The sequence below is a fragment of the Octodon degus genome, unplaced genomic scaffold (genome assembly GCF_000260255.1).
Source record: "Octodon degus isolate 3935 unplaced genomic scaffold, OctDeg1.0 scaffold00002, whole genome shotgun sequence".
NCBI lineage: Eukaryota > Metazoa > Chordata > Mammalia > Rodentia > Octodontidae > Octodon > Octodon degus.
Window position 1 is genome coordinate 10,898,783 of NW_004524578.1, and position 15,002 is coordinate 10,913,784.

At 40.5% G+C, this 15,002-nt stretch overlaps 1 protein-coding gene across 1 annotated transcript in view; it reads right to left on the reverse strand.

The window, feature by feature from the left end:
* Mctp2 (multiple C2 and transmembrane domain containing 2) overlaps positions 1–15,002 on the reverse strand; it is a 260,991-nt gene that overhangs the window by 140,147 nt on the left and 105,842 nt on the right. The window contains exons 9-10 of the mRNA XM_004623453.2: positions 6,053–6,217; positions 3,830–3,960 (exon numbers count right to left, since the gene is read on the reverse strand). Coding sequence (XP_004623510.1) covers positions 3,830–3,960; positions 6,053–6,217 — 296 coding nt within the window. The remainder of the gene's footprint in view (positions 1–3,829; positions 3,961–6,052; positions 6,218–15,002) is intronic.

Consider the following 15,002-nt stretch of genomic DNA (forward strand, 5'->3'; position numbering starts at 1 on the left):
AATTTGCAGGTCTAGACGATATTGCCACAAATTTAGAACCTCCATGCCTCAGCATCCCAGAGCCCTGCTGCTGTCTTTTATAATGTGGTTTGCCCTTGAGTATGGATGGGAATTGGGCTGCACGCTTTCAGAGGACTGCTGGACGTCGCTAAAGTGCCTTTATGTCCCCAGCTTCAGCATCCTTAGGAGTTCCTTGTGGCTTAGCCAGAGCCTACAGGAGAGGAAACCATAGGGGAGTCAGGGACTCGTGTACCTCGAGTGCTTGAGGGCACTGGCTGCTAAGCAGGGCCATGTCTGAAAACCCTTGAGCAAACCACCTACAACACCTGTGTGAGGATAGCTAGTCTCTAAGGCAGCCTTTCCATCCCTGAAAACAAAGCCCAGCATCGCTCAAGCCAAATGACGCTGTTCAGATCTTCAGTCATGGGCTGTCCCTGCTACCTTAGCTTTACTGCTCATTTCTTTTCTTTGCGGTACCGGGGATTGAACTCAGGACCCTGCTCATTTCTGCTAAAAATATACAAAAGCAAAGTCTAGCCTATTTTCAAAAGAGTACTGCTCGCTATATTTCTTGTATTTCAATTGCACAATTTTAGTTGTAAACATCATAGAGATCAATGGTTTCTCTTTTAAAAAGTCACAAAATGAAACATTATAACCACAGTAGACACTGTCCACAGACATGGAAATTGTTAGTCAAGATGACCCGCACGGTGGCCAGTGACCCTGTAAGCCAGGCGGCATCCATGCTTCCTGTGCACATCAGGAGTGCCCAGTCAACCTGCACACTATGGAAATCCTCCCTGCGGAGGAGTCCCCAGAGAGGCTGCATGTAGAGTTTGACCTTATTAACATGAATGTCTTATCAAAAGCAAAGCCTGAGGTGTGGGCTTTGGGAAGTGGCCCCCAAACATTCACACTCCTGGACCACCTTGGATGTAAAAAAAAAAAAAAAAAAAAAAATCCCAAAACTTGGAAACTTAAAACAGATACGCCTAGAACAAATGCCATCAAAAAGTGGCAATGTGGGAAAAAACTGAAATATTTCAAAAGCAACCAATAAGAAATAGCAGGGAATAATCTGTCAGTCATACACAGAGGCTTAGCAGAGTATCTTCTTGAAGTCTGAAGAGCCTGTTATGCTTTAGTGTAGGATTGCACACCTGCCCTGCAATGTTGTGAAACTGGCTCCCAAGAGAGACTTTTGTTATCTGTTGTACTACAGGAGAGGAAAGAGGAAAAGGATACAAAAAAAAAAAAAAAAATCATTTAAAAGCCATAAAGAGGAAGGACAGAATGGCTGAAAGACAGGTATATTTCTCAGATATAAACAGGAAAAAGCTAAAATAATAAATGAGTACCCAAATGACAAAACATAGAACAGAAGAGACATCTTAAATTATTTTTTTGTCTCAGTGAAGCAACCCAATACTCATTTGGAAAAGCATTTCCTATGATGTGTTGGGAACATGACAACACAATGACAAGTGAAATGCAGGGCAGTGTCCTTTGCACCTACTAAAATAACACACAGGCCATTCATCACTGAGGCCCTAACTCCCACCGCTCAAATGACACTTGGGACACAGAGTTCTCCGCATTTGCGTAACTCCTCCTTGCTCCGTGGGAACACAAAGTTTCCGAACCTCCTACTATGGGCATGGTCAGGGCTTCTGTATGCTGCAGCTGTGACAATAGCAGAGTTACTGAGAAGTATCAGACGCATCTTGCCACCCTGTGTGGACGTGGGAAGAGACGGCAGAGGCACCGCTGATGGACAACGACTACGAAGTCCTCTCGCTTGACGTGGAGACTGTGGCATGGCCCATCGTGCTAGCAGAATAGGCAAACTTGCCTTTGTAGAGAGACTGTCATCAAAGCAGGGAGTGCTGCCTGCCAGATGGGCACAGATCGTGTGCAGTGATGGTATGACATAGCGAGCACAAAGGGAAGAGGTCTCAGCTGCCAGGGTCACTGGCCCCGCTGGTCCCCCGGGAAGATCCAGACACGTGTTATGGAATGCAGGCATGCTCTGTTTGTATGTGGGGACTTGTGTGCTCTCCACACAGTCACTGGGATGAATTACTGTCCTCAAGTGGGCAAGAATCAGGTTTGCTGAAAAGATCTTACAACACAGAATACTATGAAATCCTGGAAGAACTTCTTGTAAGTATTCAACTCCCCAACCACTGAGCTCAGAATCAACTACTGCCTCAAGGAGGGGGCAAGGACAGCTAAAAGCAGCAGATATCAATGGGCCATGTGTTGGGAGTTTGCAGAGTAAGAGCACTATCTGAGATATTGATAGCTAGCCTCATGCCATTTTGTCTCTAAAGTCTTCACTGATGGAAAAGCATTCCACCTCCCCAGTTCCCAATATTTCTTCATGGATTTCAATCTTTGCTTTTCAGTAATAAAAATCCCTAGTCAAGGATTCCCCAAGGAAGAACAAGATAAAAAGCTGAGACACTCTGGCCTCGAGGCCAAGGGTAGAGGAAGCCTCCCATTGCCAAGGGGGACCACAAGGCATCCCCTTGAACTCAACTCCCAGGTTTGAAAACCAACTGAGGGCCACCAGGTTTAAATGTTTGCTTTCCTTAAGACTTCTATGCAACGTGGATGAATATGGACTTGTTTTTTCGTAGACTTCAATTTGATGGAAGGCAGAATCCTGACTCTTGGAACTCAAGGTTCTTAAATGCAAGGCCAAGTCCTCTGTAAACTTCTTGCACCCCACTTCCTCTTCTACAGAATTAGCCCAGTGACGTATTTAGCACAATGCGCTGCAAGGCAGGGATGGTTTGCACGTCTGCAGGCCTCCCGGTGCTGTGGGCCAGTCAGCACTGTGCCAGCTCATTCCACGGTGCTCTTCATCGGAACACTTTAAACAGCTGGATACCAATGTTGTTCATTACATGTGGATAAATACCTCAGTTTAGCTGTGAGGGGCCCAAGTAAATAAAAGAAACCTGATAGGTTTGGCTTCAACAGATTCCATTATAGTTTGCTATAAATTACAAAAGAATTGAAAAGTTTTCGATATGGGAGACATCTAGTCTTATATTTTTATTAAATTATGATATTTCACTATAGAGCAAAGCCAGCTTTAAAAAAGAAAGACAGCTCCTCCAGTTAGGAGTGACTATCCTGCTTAGTACAGTATTGGCAATTCATATAAATAAAACCAAAACAGCCTAAGACAACTCTTTTATCTTTCTTTAGAAAACTCTTGACACAAACTAGTTAGTCTGTGGATACAAAGTTTCCACATTCATGGACTCAATCAACTTTGGTTCAAACCATCTTTATAGATACTTTGAGGATCATGGCTCCCTCAGCAACACAGAATAACTATATATGATTTAGATATCATATATTAAAAATGTTTCAATTAACTTAAAGTTTTCAAGGACATGTATGCAGGTTGTATGCAAATCCTGTTCTTTTTTATAAAGGACTTTGAGCATCCTAGGATTTTTTGTTTCTATAATAACCCAGAAGTGATTCCCTTGGATGCTGAGGGGTGGCTTGGTTTCTATTTTTTTTCTTTCTTTCTCTCTTTCTTTCTTTTCTTGCCTTTCTCTCTCTCTCTCCCTCCCTCCCACCTTTCTTTCTTCCATCCTTCCTTCCTTTAATTCTATGTACAAATATTGAATGACATTTATGAATCAAACAAAAGAAACTTTCTCCAGTTAGGATAGCTGTCTGGCTTACTGAAGATTCCATGAATGAGACACAGGTGCCCTCAACACACACAGGTAGGACCTTCCCTGAGACTCAGGCCCGTGCAGTCACAAACTCCCCCCAAGCAGAAACCAAGTAGACTCACGTGCCCAGACGCTCCTCGTGTTTTTTGCCATCCTTTCCCCATACTTCAATGTCCAAAATGCCCATCCTGTCAGAGAAGTAGTGAAAGTCAAACTGTTCCTGCCACTGCGGATTTGCACTCTTACACAGTGTCTAGAAAACATGCAGTTATAGTATTTATTTTCTTAAAATGTCATTCATTGTTACAGCAACTACACATTAATTTCACATCTAAATGGCAGGAGGTCATAATGATGGGATTTGCTTCTTATTAAGTTAAACTTTTGGAACAGAAGGAACCTTAAGGTTTCAGAAATTGGTTAAAGAGTACCACTTATTTTGATGGCCTCCAGATTCAAAGACTTAGGCACCAAGTTAAAAAAATACTGTAATAAGCCCTAGAAGTGTATGCATGTACAGTTGATATGTATCAATAGGCAGCTTGTGATTGTTCTTTCTCACAGAAGATAACACTAACTGGTCAAACTCAAGTACCATCTTTGTTGCCATATACACGCATTGCTTGCTTAAAATTATATAAAGTAACAGAGTGGAGTCTTCACATTTGTCAGATTATTACATGGGTAAAACATATGTTTTCCATTCCCATTTTCTACATCCAAAATTACTAAATCCAGACAGTAAAGTGGAGGTAAGACTAGGAAATCCACTTGAGCAACACATGAAAATTAGTAAGAGTGGGTTGAAGCCCTCAAAAGTGTCACTATGTCCTCTAAGAGTAACTTAACACCATGTCCATGTTTAGTTCACTGGAGGGATTTCCACTTTCATTTACAAAGCATCATGTGTTAATGAAGTGTGTGCTATCGGATACCAAGGACAGGCATCAGAGATGCAGGCTTTCCATTAACACTGCACCAGCATCTCTTCCTGCATGAGAAAAAAATCTGGGATGCCCACATCTCCACTCCAGGCTAAATCACTTAAAATCACTTAAGAGTTTTTTTATATCCTGCTTAACGTATCAGATCCCAGAATTTAGAAGCCAGTTAGAAGAAAAGACCTCTTAGAACTACAAATCACATACTCCCCAAGGTGGATTGTAGTAGATACGGAACTAACTCTACACTTCACCTTACTCAAAAGGGCAAAATGTCCCTCACATTACATCATTTTTCTATAAATCCTGCTCTTGACCGTGGCTGGCTACAGACATGATGTCACCTCAGGTGTGCTCCTTTTGAGGAACAGCCTAAATCGAACTGCTCAAAATGATTATTTGCATTTTTTCATATAAATCACACTGAAGTTTTCATATTTCCTGTAAATTAGTCTTCAGCCCTCATTTCTCTATTTCTCTAAAGGTTGCTTCTTGCCAGAGTAAATAATACTATTTATAATATTTGATTTTTTTTTCACTAAAAAATTGTACACACCAGACACCCTTTGCTACCCTAAGTATTTTCCAAACTTTGTGTACCTGCAGTGCACACAATACCAAGAGGCATGGATTGAAAATATTATCCAGCCTATTTTCAAAATATTCCACTGATTTTTTTTCTATGTGACTTTTAGCACATGACATAACTTTAGAGAACCCTGGCTCTTCCAATTCATAAAATGTAGGAAATATTCCTGTCTGAGAGTTATGTAAAACAAATTAATTTGCATGATTCAGAGACTATGGTTTTGAAATAGAATCCACACCAAATTACTAAGATTAAAGATTAAATGAAATTTAGTTTGACAGAATTAAGATTTTTTTTAAAAAACTACTAAAATGTTACTTTCTGTTTTAATACATTGGATAAATTGTTTTACAATCATGCAAAATTAGCAACATTGGAAAATTATTCTTTGCGTAAAGACGATTCAAAGAGAATATAATTTTGAAAATGTTTTCTGCTATCTCATGTGCCTCACACACAGCATGTCAAGCAGTATGCTATTTTATTTTTTGTAAGATTTTGAACTTTTGCTTTTCCCATGTTCTACGAAATATACTTTGCTTGCCTTCAGAACAAAAATAAACCATGTGTCCTAGTCTACGATTTAAGGAACTTCCTCTAGCTCTGACATACCCTATTAAAATACATTATTCTAAGTAATCAAAGCAACCCCAATATTAACTGACTGCCACTATATCATGATTTTGTTTTCTGGAAGGCTTTCTCCTTAGGAGGGTTAAAATTAAATCACTTCTAAAATTTAGCAACGAAAGCAGTTTTGACTCATTTTTCATTTTTAAATATATTATCCTCTTTGTAGGATTGGCAAAACTTACCTTACTTTTGTACCTTTGATCTCCCAGTTTTAACTGAACAAACATCTCAGTCATGTTTCCTCCTGAGACATTTTTCCCTTCCAGTAAAGTTATGCTTACAATCCCATTCCAGAGCTGGTTCTTTTTCAAGGACTCTGAGAGCCGTAGGTTGCGTATCAAAGAGGACTAGAGGAAAAAATAAAGATGACATATGAACTCATCTGCACTTCTTAAAAGTGATTCCCAGCTTTCAGTGTTTGTCTGTAAAATCCCTCCCTGCCTCACAAGACGTGTTATTCTTCACGGCTTTTGCTAGTCCACAGTTGCAGTTATGTGGTTTACTTCTGAAGTTTTGGATTCACCATAATATAGCACAGGGTAAGTTTCACCAATCCTTGGCTTTGCCAGGGAGTTCCTGCCCTAACCAGAAGCACTCTTTGCTAGGAATCCTTAAACTGGGCCTCTGGTTGTTTTTAATGGTAGGAATGGAAGAAAGGCATTCTGGGAAACAGAGCTAAAACAATGAGACAAAAATACCTCTGGACATTTAGAAATAATGACTTTGAATTTATTCATCAAATTTGAATCTGTCCCTACTTCCCTTATTCTTTGGACTAAGAAAACCTTATACCACTATAAGATTCTAATTCTGTGGGTAGCTTCTAGTGGCCTGGCTGGTCAAAGGAGCTTTGCATGGTGACTAAGTCAGCTGCGGTGATGTCGGATGGAGGAGGACGTGCAGAAGGCAACTTGCAGCACAGGAACCTGGCTGGCTCTATGCCTGTCAACATATCATTTTTCTTTTTAAAATTATATCAATGCTAAGGACTCACCCACACCTCAACAAGAATACAGAAAAAAAGACAAATATCCCCTATGATAAACTGATAAATGTGATAGGCAAAGTGTTTTCAATTGCCATCATATAAATGTTTAAATATCCAAAACGATAAGGAGTACAAATAGTATAGTAACTCACCAAGTACTCATTCAACAGATTCAGTATCTTGCCCATATTTGCTAATATTTTAATTTCTTCTCTACCTTCATTTTTTTTCTGGCCAGAATGTTTGACTGTAAAGCCATATTTTGTTTTTACATAAGCATCATGCATGAGTTTTCTGAAGAAAATTAACCATACTTTGTCTTAATTTCATCAAACACAGTCCCAATCCCGGGTGGTCTCAGGGGCAGTTTTCCCTCGAGTTAAAATCTCCACCTATTCTACATCCTGCATTCAGTTGGAAGTGCTCAGTTTTGTTCTCTGTTCAGTAAGGGAACTGGCACAAGTACAGACTTTTTTATTTGAAGGAGAAACAAATGGGCTAAAGAAGGTGAACGGTGCTGAGCACCACAGCAAAGTGATGGGTGTCTAACACTCCATTCATTCCTGTCATTGGCTCACTGCATCTTCAAGATCATTTATACAGCAGTTTGCTTGGCTATCAGTCAGTCACAATTCATCACAACAAAGGACCGTGCTAATTGTGCAGGTTGCCTCACTAGCCCACGTCATCCAATCCTTCTATGTACAATGGAACAAGGCCTTTCCAGGTGTTTTGTTGAGCATTTCATGACAACTTTAAACAAAATACTTCTAAGCACTTATACACCCAAACTGGTTATCCTTTCAACATTTCTCCTGATCCTCCTCCTGCTTGCCTGCACACACACACACACACACACACACACACACGTGTGCATGCACACACACACACACACACATTTTACAGGTGCTAACACAAAGCTGGGTAGGTAAATGGGGAATGAAATAACTTTGAAATCCATCTTGAAGCAGACATGAGTAATTCTTTAATTCTTTTTAAACAATGGGTGTTAGATTACAGACAGAGTATATTCAATAAGTGTTTACAAAATCATAAAATTAAGTGCTTTGTATTTCTTTAAGACATCACCATAATATATACATACATGTACATGTTTGTATATATCCTTAGATATGTATCGATGTAGAATATACTTAATTTATTTTATAGCTCATTAAGTACATGAGCTCAATATCTCTACCTTTAAAACGAAAACAAGATGCTGATTTATATATCCTGCTACAAACCCCTTTTTTGCTTTCTTTTCTTCTTAAAAGTTTGACTTGCCAACCCACAAGCTAAAGCATGACCCGTCCCACGGACATGCTTCAAAGTTCCGACAGATATATTCCTCCCTAAACACTGCAACTATTTCAAAATCCTTTTTATAAAGAAGGGAGTAATGTCCACAGAGGATCAAAGGGCATCCTACAGTCTGGCAATTGCCTAAGAAAAATGGCAGCACTTCCATGAAATATGCCCTAAAATAATTTGCAGCTTGGTATGTCCTAATTTCAAATTGGATGTTTATCTTGGAAAGGCTTCTATCTAACTTGTCCATAAAACAGCTCCACTTAGCTCTATGAGCTCTGTGAAAGTGGAATCCAAAGCTGGTTATTAAGGGGGCCCAGAGATAGGTTCCATATGGCAGAACAGCATGGGAGGGCAAAGCTGAGGCCGGTATCAGGCGCAGCTTGGCTGGAACTCCTGGTCTACCCGTGGACGCTTGTTGCCTTACACCGTAACATCTGGATTATTGCTTGTAAAGTCCCTGGGAAATATCCACTTTCCATCAAAGCCTTTATCTATCTCAGTCAGACTTTGAACATTTCAGCATTTAATGCACTCATGTTTGATCTGATGGACTTACTGCTTGCTGTCCAACTTTACCCCCACCTCCTCTCTAAAGGCAGGAGAAGGGGAGAAAGGTACTCAGTGCAGAGTTCTTGGATAGAGAAGAGTGCAAGAACTTCATTCTACTTAGCTCACCCTAAATATTTCTGTAAACACCATCAAGAGCTTATCTCTAAAATAAAGTTTCACCTGTCTGCCACATACCCCGGGATGTATGTACCTGAAAGACACTTGTTAATTACTTTAACATTTCTCTTCCACCCTCAAGAGGCAGGAGCAGGCCCCTGGGCTGGGGCAGGCAGGCCACAGGCTGTGTGCTCTTGCAAAGCCTGCCTAGCAAAATTATTTTGTATGTCAAACACTCCCTTTCTCTGCACAATAAATCCACTCTGCACTCCTTCAGCTGAAAGGCTCAGGCTTTTGTGTCTGTGCCCCCACCTATAAGTGAAATTTGACATCTTAATGCAGCCTGGAATGTGAAAAGAGAGAAGGAAATGACCCATCAAAGGGGAAACCCATCCCCCTGAACTGAAACAAACACCAGGAGATATAGCAAAGTTTCTGGGTCCTGACCCTAATTCCTCAGCAGACATAGCTGATAAAATATAGTACAACAGGGTTTGTTATTTTCCTCCTTCCTCCCCAAGGATCAGAACCTTTTACTATTTCTATGTTGATCCATTCATCTGCTCTATCTTCCTGCTAGGTCCCCACCCAATTGGATGCATCCCCATTGTTCTACCACAGAAAAAGTGGTTTCCACATAGAACAAGCTTGTTAGTTATTAATAGAAAGGGACTATTGTATTCAGCTCATAAACATGATGATTTTCATAAAAATGAAATAACCTTGAAAATATTCTTTTATTTCCGGGTCATGATGTTCTCATACTTAAAGCAGGATGGGAAGGGAAGAAAGAGAGTGAAATGAGAAGGATATTCTATGAAGCTTCTTCTACTCACTCCAAGTAGGTGGAAGAGATCCACTTTTTAATCCTTAGACATTTCTGATCCAGCAGTAGATTGTCCACATAGCACAGGCACTGCCATTCCTGGGGTACAGAAGTGGACTACTGCTCAGTAGCATGGGTTATGTGAGAATTTGTGCTGAAAGGAGTAATGGGGAGATGGTGATATGGATTCTAACAGTGCGTCTCTCAGTGGGGTTGTAATAGAAACCCAGAGATGATGGTGCTATCAGCTCGGTGCTTCATTTTGTGTTTGACCAGAAAGAGTAAGACAGGGGGCCGAGGAGATAGCTCAGCAGCATAAGTGCCTGCCTGGCAAGTGCAAGGTCCTGAGATTCATCCCCCTCACCAAAAAAAGACTGAGGCTGGGAGGTTAGGAGCAAGGTTGGATCTTAAAGGATAGGGAGGAAGAATGCAGGGTACGGCCTGCAGTCAACAATCACAAGGTCACACTGAGCCCCCTCCAAGCTCCAGAGCTAGATGTGCTGACCAACACAAAAAGCCATAAGCACATGCCTGTCTTGCACACAGCATTCCCCTGCCAACTGAGCAGGGTGGACCATTAAATAAGAGTGACAGCACTTATGAGCAAGGGGGACTTTATAGATCCTTAGGGTGACAAAGGATGAGACCTTCAGTATTCCTGGGCTGCTAGTGCATCCTATTTTATCTCACTTAATATTTCCCCGACATCCTTAGGACCAAATGGGGAGTCAATGCACATAAATGCACACACATTTAAAAAAAATTAACTGACTTTATAAGGAAAAATAGTAAAATAAAATTCCAGGTATGTTGACCATTGCTTTGAAAAACTAAAGGAAAATATTGTTTGCAAAAGATTTCACTGAAACATTCCTTTCAAGCTTTTTCAACATGTAAGACTACTGTTTTGTGTCAACAGCTTTTACAGGAGGACAGGACAAGATCCACGCATCTAGCAGCAGGCTCCCCGACAAGGCTCTTCTCGGCAGCTTCTTTACATCATCTGCAGAGGATCCTGCAGGCATAAACTCCCCAGAACTATCCAAAAATTCTTTGCAGAAGGATAAAAAGAAAACTTTTCAAATTTTCCACATGTGCATGTACATGGAGAATGAGATGTATATTTGTAGATGAAAACTCCATCACCTATCCAAGGATAAGAATAATCTAGGCATACAAAGACATAGGCCACAAAAGCTATGCATTAAGTGTAATACTTCAAATTATAAGCAAGAACTATCATTCAAGGTTTCCCTTTAAAAATGAGATTAGGAAAACCTTAAATAAATACAAAGCAATTCTGAATATCCATTGACTCTCAGAGCACAGAAGCAGGAAAATATTTCTAATCTACTTCCTACTATTAAAAAATGAAGACAAAGATGAAAGCTATATGATTCGACAAGGCTATGCTTTTGCCCCGACTTCTGCAAAGTACCCATGCTGGGCTCATACACGGCGGCATCCGCTGTCTAACATTTCTGGGCACCAGTGTCACCATGCCAGCCTTTGCATCTTGGTTCTGCATGTCAATGTTTCTCCTTCACTTAAAGGACTACAAAGGCTCTCATGTCCTGAACAGAAAGAGAAATCATGGGGTGGTGACTCACTGTCAGGCTGCAGGCTGCACAGGGCTGGCACCGAGCCCATGTGGATTCCTACATTTGGCACCCTGGCGATTGCCTTCTCACACCTTGGCCCAGCCTCTGAATCCTACAGCAGTCACAGATCCTGACACACAGGAAAGAGCCTTTGCTTCTATCTCTGGCTTTGCCTCCTACTCTACCCAGAACCCCACGGTGTTCTTTAGTCCAAGCCCATGGTTCTCCAACATGAATGGACTTCAGAACCCCTGGAAGGGTAGAAGATTGTGGGGTCTCATGCCCAGGGTGAGTTTGCTTATTTGTTTACTTATTCATTTATAAAAAAATAAAAGCTGGGATTATAGGCTTGAACCACCACGCCCAGTCTCAATGGCCCTCTCCCTTCGTGGGCCTCAGGGGTGGGGCCAGCACTGCATGCTGCAGATCAAACCCAGGTTCTGGTGTCTGCCTAAGCAGGCACTTTAGTCTGCTGAGCTATCTGGCCCTACCCTGGGCTTAAATTTTTGATCCTCTTGCTTCGACCTCCTACAGTGCAAGGATTACAAACATATGCCACTATGGCTGGCCATTCTTTTTTTTCTTTTAACCTGGCCATTTTTTCAGAGTTCTTGATTCAAGAAGTCTAAGATAAGAATCACTAAGTTTCATTTCCAACAATTTTCAATGGTGGCTAGTCCAGGGAACATACTTCGAAAACAAATTGTGTAGAATCCTGTAGCAAGTACTTTTTTTTTTTTTTAGATATTTTTTTTAAATTTATTTGTGTGTGTGTGTGTGTGTGTGTGTGTGTGTGTGTGTGTGTGGCCAGCTCAGCCCACTAGAGGGCGGGGCTGGCATGTGGTGCTGGGGGATTGAACCGTGGTCCCTGTGCTTTGCTAAGCTTGTTCTAAGTAGGTGCTTTAGACCACTGAGCCATCTCACCAGCCCCAAGTACTTTTGAAACTTTCCCATTTCCACATTACTTAGAGTGCCATGGCTCCATTCAATTACTTTTCCTTCTTGTTTCACATTAGTCCTCCCCCTCATCCCTAGACTACTCTGTCCTATGCCCAGCACTAACCCACCCACAAGCAAGAAAAGCATCTCCCTACACCTCTGAGGGCCCAAGACCGCTACTTCCCAAGTCTCCCCTACCTCCTTCCTTCAGAAGCCATTCCTTTATCTTGGTAGCCAAGGACAGAATTTGCAGCCTAGGGCAAGACTTTATGCTCAGTGAGAGGTTTGGGGCAGGCCTGTGTGCTCTTAATCCACCTTTTTCTCCAGATCTGGCACCATGCAGCTTCTGGCTTTTTCCCAAAGTCAAAATGACCATGAAAGTTAAGTGTTTAAAATCTATCCAGGACACTGTAGAAGCCAAGAGAAGCAACTAAGACACAGAACAGAACTTGCAGATGTTTCAAACAGTGATAAGAATGGTGGGATAGCTGTGTTTGAAGTGAAGGGGAGAAGTTCAAGGGGAAACTAACTACAAAATGTGGCTGTTCCTATAATAAAATAGATTTAGTTTAAAATACACATTGTATTTTTCTGCCATACCTCATATGCTACTGTTTTAGTATGCAATTATTGAAGCTTTGAGTTTAACCAAGAAAATACAAAGATAAAACAGTATTACTATGAGTGGACGTTTGAGTCACAAATATGTGAAACTGAAAAACAAACAGGGAGCACCCTCTTCATTGGAAAGCCTTCCAGGAGCAATAGCTTCCCTTTATTTTCTGAGGTGGACCATAATACTTCTCTTACAAAAGAGCTTTTCCTATGCTACTTCCTGGACCTACACAGAAATCAGATATCTCGGGAGTCCCACTACAGAAAGAGGCACTGTGCAAGAAACAGTCATCTGGAAATGCGCGGTCAAATATCTGTTCCTGATTGGCCAGTTCCCTTTCAATCTCCAACTATTTTACTAGACACAGCAATCCTCATCGTGCCTTTTGGTTCTCACTTGGCTTCTGTCCACACATCAGCTCACCAAAGACGACAGACAGGCAGGCAGGCAGATAGGTAGACAGACAAACGAATGGATGACTTGATGGACTGGTGGATGGGCAGATGGACAGACAGATGGATGAACAGAGAGATGGCAGAAGTAAGAGGGTGGGTGGGTGGATGGATGCTATAGCTTTCTTCTAATTTAACTATCAACTTTCAATTTAAGTTTTTCCACAAGAAACGAGCCTGTGCCAATTCCTCTAACTGCACAAAGCCAGTTGGAAGCCATGCCTCATATTCTAGAGTACTGCCATACTCTAGATCTGATCTAGAGCCTTAGGAACTGTAGAATACTGAGGTCAGTTGCTGCAGTAAGAGACAGAAACACATACAAAATCAAGTTGAATAGGCCCAAAATTGGCACCACTCAAATAATTTAATATACACAAGTGATACTAGTATAAATCACACTATTATCTTAGCTTGCTGACATATAAGTGTGTCCAATTTTTTTCACCAATTTGACATGTTTATATCTGGTAATCTGAACAACTAATCTGAAGACAACAACATGCAATATAAGAACCATTGTTGAATTCCAATCCTTTTGCTTAGTGAAATCCTGCATCATTTCTTTTCTCTTTATTTATCGATTGTTTTACTATTTTTTATTATCTTTAAAAAGAAAACAACCGAGGTTTGATTCCTGCTACTGAATGCTGTGCCAGCCACTGAAACTGGGCACGATGGTGCATCCATGTAATCCCAGTGCCGGGGAGCCCAAGAGAGGAGGATTATTATACTCATTACTATGAGTTCAAGCAGTGCAGTGAGACTGTACCAAATGAATAAATGAAAGATTAAAATAAATAAGTAAACAAAAATAAAGCAAGAAGAAAAGAGTGGTTATACCATGGTATGGACTCATCTCAGTAAAAATTGAAGTTGCCGTTGTGTACAGAGACAGCATCTCCAAAGACCCAAATAATGACAGGAACATACCCATGTGTGCACATGCAAATTTCGGAATACAGTCAGTGGCTTGGTAATTCCATTGCTATAACTGCTTTTTTTCCTTCCCCCATTAGACTGCTATGAGAAGTAACTTCTGTTAATTTTCATTTCGCTAGCTGTTAGAAAGATTAGAAAGAAGTAAGGTTTAGAAGCAAACTGATTCCCACTAAGGATTATGGATAACAAATATATAAAGACAATGAAGTGTTGGGCCAAATCGCATGAAATCACACTCCTAATCCTCATTTAAATGCTTATTTTTAAGGGCTTTAGTTATAAAAGTTTTAAAGCCACTCTCTATGTATTTGCTATATTGAAATCTAGGAGACATAGAAAGGAAATAGTTTAGAAGACCATAAAAATTCTGCCATTCAGAAATACTTGGGATGATGCAAAATTATAAACTTTAAGGCCAAAATGATTTTGTAAATAAAATCATTATTAAAAGAATCAGATTGAAGGAGAAACTTAATGGTATTTGGTAGCTAATTACATTAGAACTAGTAAAATTTTGATGCTCATAGCTAAGTGTACCAAACGCAATGCTAAATGCCATATAAAAATGCTAAGATGAAATTTACAGTTTAAAAACACCGAAAGAAGAGGAGACTGGGGCATCTAAACCACTTTTGCACTGTTAATCAGAGTCTCTCTGGAGTTTTCATGTGAATTATTTTCATAAGCCAATTAGAAGTTATCTCACTTTTCCCTTTATAACTACACAGTCTCAGAAACAAAAATAAATAAATAAATAAATAAATAAATAACATAATTATCAAAAGTCT